Consider the following 6,000-nt stretch of genomic DNA (forward strand, 5'->3'; position numbering starts at 1 on the left):
CAAGCTGCACCATGAAGACCAAGGAGCTCTCCAAACAGGTCATGGACAAAGTTGTAGAGAAGTACAGACCAGGGTTGGGTTATAAAAAAATATCAGAAACTTTGAACATCCCATGGAGCACCATTAAATCCATTATAAAAAAATTGAAAGAATATGGCACCACAACAAACCTGCCAAGAGAGGGCCGCCCACCAAAACTCACAGACCAGGCAAGGAGGGCATTAATCAGAGAGGCAACAAAGAGACCAAAGATAACCCTGAAGGAGCTGCAAAGCTCCACAGCGGAGATTGTAGTATCTTTCCATAGGACCACTTTAAGCCATACACTCCACAGAACTGGGCTTTACGGAAGTGTGGCCAGAAAAAAAGCCATTGCATAAAGAAAAAAAAATAAGCAAACACATTTAGTGTTTGCCAAAAGGCATGTGGGAGACTCCCTAAATATATGGAAGGAGGTACTCTGGTCAGATGAGACTAAAACTGAGCTTTTTGGCCATCAAGGAAAATTCTATGTCTGGCGCAAACCCAACACCTTTCATCACCCCGAGAACACCAATGTTTTTCCATCGGCAGGGACTGGGAAACTGGTCAGAATTGAAGGAATGATGGATGGTGCTAAATACAGGGAAATTCTTGAGGGAAACCCATTTCACTCTTCCAGAGATTTGAGATTAGGATGAAGGTTCACCTTCCAGCAGGATAATGACCCTTTGCATACTGCTAAAGCAACGCTCGAGTGGTTTAAGGGGAAACATCTAAATGTCTTGGAATGGCCTACTCAAAGCCCATATCTCAATCCAATTAAGAATCTGTAGTATGACTTGAAGATTGCTGTACACCAGCGGAACCCATCCAAATTGAAGGAGCTGGAGCAGTTTTGCCTTTAAGAATGGGCAAAAATCCCAGTGGCTAGATGTGCCAAGTTTATAGAGATATGCCCCAAGAGACTTGCAGCTGTAATTGCTGCAAAAGGTGGCTCTACAAAGTACTGATTTTTTTGACATTTATTTAACTAGGCAAGTCAGTGAAGAACAAATTCTTATTTTCAATGACGGCCTAGGAACAGTGGGTTAACTGCCTGTTCAGAGGCAGAACAACAGATTTTGTACCATGTCAGCTCAGGGGTTTGAACTTGCAACCTTCCGGTTACTAGTCCAACGCTCTAACCACTAGGCTACCCTGGTACGCTCAAGCTCTGTTTTTTTGTATTATTTCTTGTTTATTTCAAAATAAAAAGTATTTTGCATCTTCAAAATGGTAGGCATGTTGTGTAAATCAAATGATACAAACCCCCCAAAAATCAATTTTAATTTAATTGATCCAGGTTGTAAGGCAACAAAATAGGAAAAATGCCAAGGGGGGGTGAATAATTTCGCAAGCCACTGTAAGCTGGGCTGGGCTTGGTTAAAACCCTGGATGGGAAGGGATAGCTGTAGATAAATCAAATCAAACTTTATTTGTCACATGTGCCGAATAGAACAGGTGTAGTAGACCTTACCGTGAAATGCTTATTTACAAGCCCTTAACCAACAGTGCAGTTCAAGAAAGAGTTAAGTAGGAGGTGCTGCCCAGCCTATAGTTTTTTTGTATAGTGGATATTACGTTGAAGATCTGACATTGTTTCAAAAGGTACAAATTCAACATATTTTATACAAGATTTGTCTATGTTGAAAATTGGTTACCATGATGACATAATCCTGTGGTTGAAATTTTGCACTCAAAATCCAATGTATTTTCCAGGTAGATTCCACGTCAAAATACCTTGAAAAATGAAGTTGAAACAATGTTGATTTAACCAGTTTGTGCAGAGTGGGTAGCTTTATTTATTTTTCTTGAGTTTTCAGATGAGCTGAAAAACACTTTAGCCTGTTGAGAGGCACCGAGAGAGTGAGAGAGAAAGAGAGAGTGTGACGGCATAAGTGACCACATTTGTGTTGCTCTACAACTACAGGTGTAGGATCTTAATTTGAGCACAGTTTGCTAAAACAGGAAAATAATCTTGCAGCAACAAGAAATGTGATTTATTATGTAGATTATTATTTATGGACAGTTTTGTAGGCGTACATACATTTTTCATTATTTCCGTCATACATTTTTCATCTGAAATTTCAAAGTGGAAATGACAAACTTTAGAGGCTTTTTAAAACTTCCAATGCACTAAAATATTTACATTTCACTGCAAAGCTCACTATTCAGCTTTGAGCTGTGCCTTTTTGGCCACAATGTGACATGGTTGACAACAATAGGGGTGAGCATGCTGTCTTTATATACCCTTTGTTATTTGCATATGCTCATCATCTATGTTTTTATGGCATCTGCCTTATGCCATCATTATATATGTTATCATTTTGTCAGGCCAACCAGTCACTGTTTTACAGTATGCACAAAATGGATATAAACAAATATGTCTAACCTGATAGCCTATTATTGACTGAGCGAGATGGATAGGAAGGAAGAGAAACACCAGAACAGCAGACAGAGTGATGTCAGTCCCCTGACTTCCTTCTCTAGCACTGACCTTAAAATGGTAAACATGGTTTGCATATTTCTATGTAATAATGACAGCAGGGTAAGTACTGGAATGGTTCTGCCCAGAATGTGGATAAGTCTTAATAACTAAATGTTGTCTAGAGAGAGAGGACAAAACGTGACTAGTATTGACAGATGCGGAGAGACTAGGTAAGCACATAACCATGTAAAACAGAGTAAAACATCTAGGGATTATATAGGGAGGAGTTTCACCATCTTAGATGGGAGGCAAGATGGGAGCAACAGATGAACAAAAACAGTAATTGAAAAGTGTTGAAGAATTTAACTTTTTTGTACTTCAATTATTTTCACTTCTCACAGGGAATTGTAGAGGGGTTGGGTAAGACAATCACCCTCTTCAAAGCTGATCACTGCTCCATCCATCACCAAGTAAGGACTCTAACCTATACATCTCAAATTACCAGGAAAGGACATATCTCTACTTTTTAGCTTAAAAAAAAAAAAAATACTACTCATCGGTAATCAGATGATTGACATTAACGACACCACTGCCTTTCCATGTGGTCTGGATCCACCCTACTACGCAAACATGATAGGTATTGTGGTGGACTGGATCATATTCCTCATAGGATTTCCTGCCGTCTGCCTGGCCAGTTATGCCCTGTTCAGTTTGGTCAAAGCCGGCCGAGTGGCTCCTGTCTACGTGATCAACCTGCTCATCTCAGACCTTCTCCAGATCACCATGACGCTGGTCTTCATTTTCAGTAGGTTCTTTGACACCACATGTTTGCCTTTCATGATGGCCCGCTGCCTGTCAAGGATCTTTGTTCGTCTGGGCCTCTGCACCAGCCTGGGCTTCATGTTGTTGATCTCCCTGGAGAGGTACATGGTGGTGGTCTGTCCTCTGTGGTACCGCCTCCGACGCTCAGTCAAAAACTCCATCCTGGTCTCTCTGAGCCTCTGGGCACTGGCACTGGTTTACGTTACCTTTGATTACATATTCTTGATCGACATGCGGTATTCACTGACGATTTTCTCTGCCATCTCCCTGTTGCCTGCCCCTTTCCTGGTGTTGCTGTTCTTGGTCACTCAGAGGGCCCTCTCCAGGAGTATGGCTTTCAGGGGGGCAGAAAGAAGGAGAAGGATTCTGGGAACTCTGGGTCTGGTCCTGGGCAGTTATGCACTCCTCTTCCTCCCGTACAGCATCAGGAACCTGTACTACTCCATCAAGCCCCATGCCCCCTCAGTGTCAGACCCAGTCAGGGACCTGTCCTCTGTGATAACCAGTGCCTTGTTGTACCTAAGCCCTCTCACTGACTGCTTCCTCTACATCTTCATGAGGAGGGACCTCAGAGACACTGTGGATGCATTCCCCTGCTGCAGGAGGCTGCTCAATGTGGGAGATGGTAACAGGAGCAGTAGACAGACTGATCAGGGAGATACACAGACTGGCCCATGACTAGCCAGTTGATCGTGTCTGAGAACATTATTTTGTGCAATGAAAACGTCCAATGTTTAATTCACATGGCTTTCTGCTATGGTACCTTCCTATCCTCTCATATTTGTGTGGTTAATTTATTTTGTATTTCTGTGGGCACCAAGTTCTACAGTACTTGGTACTTGGTGTCTCAGCACTGCACCAACTTATGCAGAGAAAAAAAACATTTCATATTTGCAAAAATAGAAATTTATTTTGTATCACAAAAACACTTACATTTACTGTCACCTTGTTATAGTATTTATCAGAAATGTTAATATACAATATGTCACATGGAACCTACCTACAGTGGGGCAAAAAAAGTATTTAGGTCAGCCACCAAATTGTGCAAGTTCTCCCACTTAAAAAGATGAGAGAGGCCTGTAATTTTCATCATAAGTATACTTCAACTATGACAGACAAAATGAGAAAAAAAAATCCAGAAAATCACATTGTAGTGATTTTTAATGAATTGATATGCAAATTATGGTGGAAAATAAGTATTTGGTCAATAACAAAAGTTTCTCAATACTTTGTTATATACCCTTTGTTGGCAATGACAGAGGTCAAACGTTTTCTGTAAGTCTTCACAAGGTTTTCACACACTGTTGCTGGTATTTTGGCCCATTCCTCCAAGCAGATCTCCTCTAGAGCAGTGATGTTTTGGGGCTGTTGCTGGGCAACACGGACTTTCAACTCCCTCCAAAGATTTTCTATGGGGTTGAGATCTGGAGACTGGCTAGGCCACTCCAGGACCTTGAAATGCTTCTTACGAAGCCACTCCTTCATTGTAGTGTGTTTGGGATCATTGTAATGCTGAAAAACCCAGCCACGTTTCATCTTCAATGCCCTTGCTGATGGAAGGAGGTTTTCACTCAAAATCTCATGATACAGTGCCTTGCAAAAGTATTCGGCCCCCTTGAACTTTGCGACCTTTTGCCACATTTCAGGCTTCAAACAAAGATATAAAACTGTATTTTTTTGTGTAGAATCAACAACAAGTGGGACACAATCATGAAGTGGAACGACATTTATTGGATATTTCAAACTTTTTTAACAAATCAAAAACTGAAAAATTGGGCGTGCAAAATTATTCAGCCCTTTTAATTTCAGTGCAGCAAACTCTCTCCAGAAGTTCAGTGAGGATCTCTGAATGATCCAATGTTGACCTAAATGACTAATGATGATAAATACAATCCACCTGTGTGTAATCAAGTCTCCGTATAAATGCACCTGCACTGTGATAGTCTCAGAAGTCCGTTAAAAGCGCAGAGAGCATCAGGAAGAACAAGGAACACCACCAGGCAGGTCCGAGATACTGTTGTGAAGAAGTTTAAAGCCGGATTTGGATACAAAAAGATTTCCCAAGCTTTAAACATCCCAAGGAGCACTGTGCAAGCGATAATATTGAAATGGAAGGAGTATCAGACCACTGCAAATCTACCAAGACCTGGCCGTCCCTCTAAACTTTCAGCTCATACAAGGAGAAGACTGATCAGAGATGCAGCCAAGAGGCCCATGATCACTCTGGATGAACTGCAGAGATCTACAGCTGAGGTGGGAGACTCTGTCCATAGGACAACAATCAGTCGTATATTGCACAAATCTGGCCTTTATGGAAGAGTGGCAAGAAGAAAGCCATTTCTTAAAGATATCCATAAAAAATGTTGTTTAAAGTTTGCCACAAGCCACCTGGGAGACACACCAAACATGTGGAAGAAGGTGCTGTGGTCAGATGAAACCAAAATTGAACTTTTTGGCAACAATGCAAAACGTTATGTTTGGCGTAAAAGCAACACAGCTCATCACCTTGAACACACCATCCCCACTGTCAAACATGGTGGTGGCAGCATCATGGTTTGGGCCTGCTTTTCTTCAGCAGGGACAGGGAAGATGGTTAAAATTGATGGGAAGATGGATGGAGCCAAATACAGGACCATTCTGGAAGAAAACCTGATGGAGTCTGCAAAAGACCTGAGACTGGGACGAAGATTTGTCTTCCAACAAGACAATGATCCAAAACATAAAGCAAA

General features: G+C 41.5%; 1 protein-coding gene across 1 annotated transcript; it reads left to right on the forward strand.

Moving 5' to 3' along the window:
* Positions 1–3,079: 3,079 nt before the first annotated feature.
* LOC139386755 (free fatty acid receptor 3-like) lies at positions 3,080–3,949 on the forward strand. Its single transcript, XM_071132569.1, has one exon. The coding sequence runs from the start codon at positions 3,080–3,082 to the stop codon at positions 3,947–3,949; it is 870 nt and encodes a 289-aa protein (XP_070988670.1).
* The last annotated feature ends 2,051 nt before the right edge of the window (positions 3,950–6,000 follow it).

This window comes from Oncorhynchus clarkii, chromosome 28 (assembly GCF_045791955.1).
Source record: "Oncorhynchus clarkii lewisi isolate Uvic-CL-2024 chromosome 28, UVic_Ocla_1.0, whole genome shotgun sequence".
In the NCBI taxonomy this organism is placed as follows: domain Eukaryota; kingdom Metazoa; phylum Chordata; class Actinopteri; order Salmoniformes; family Salmonidae; genus Oncorhynchus; species Oncorhynchus clarkii.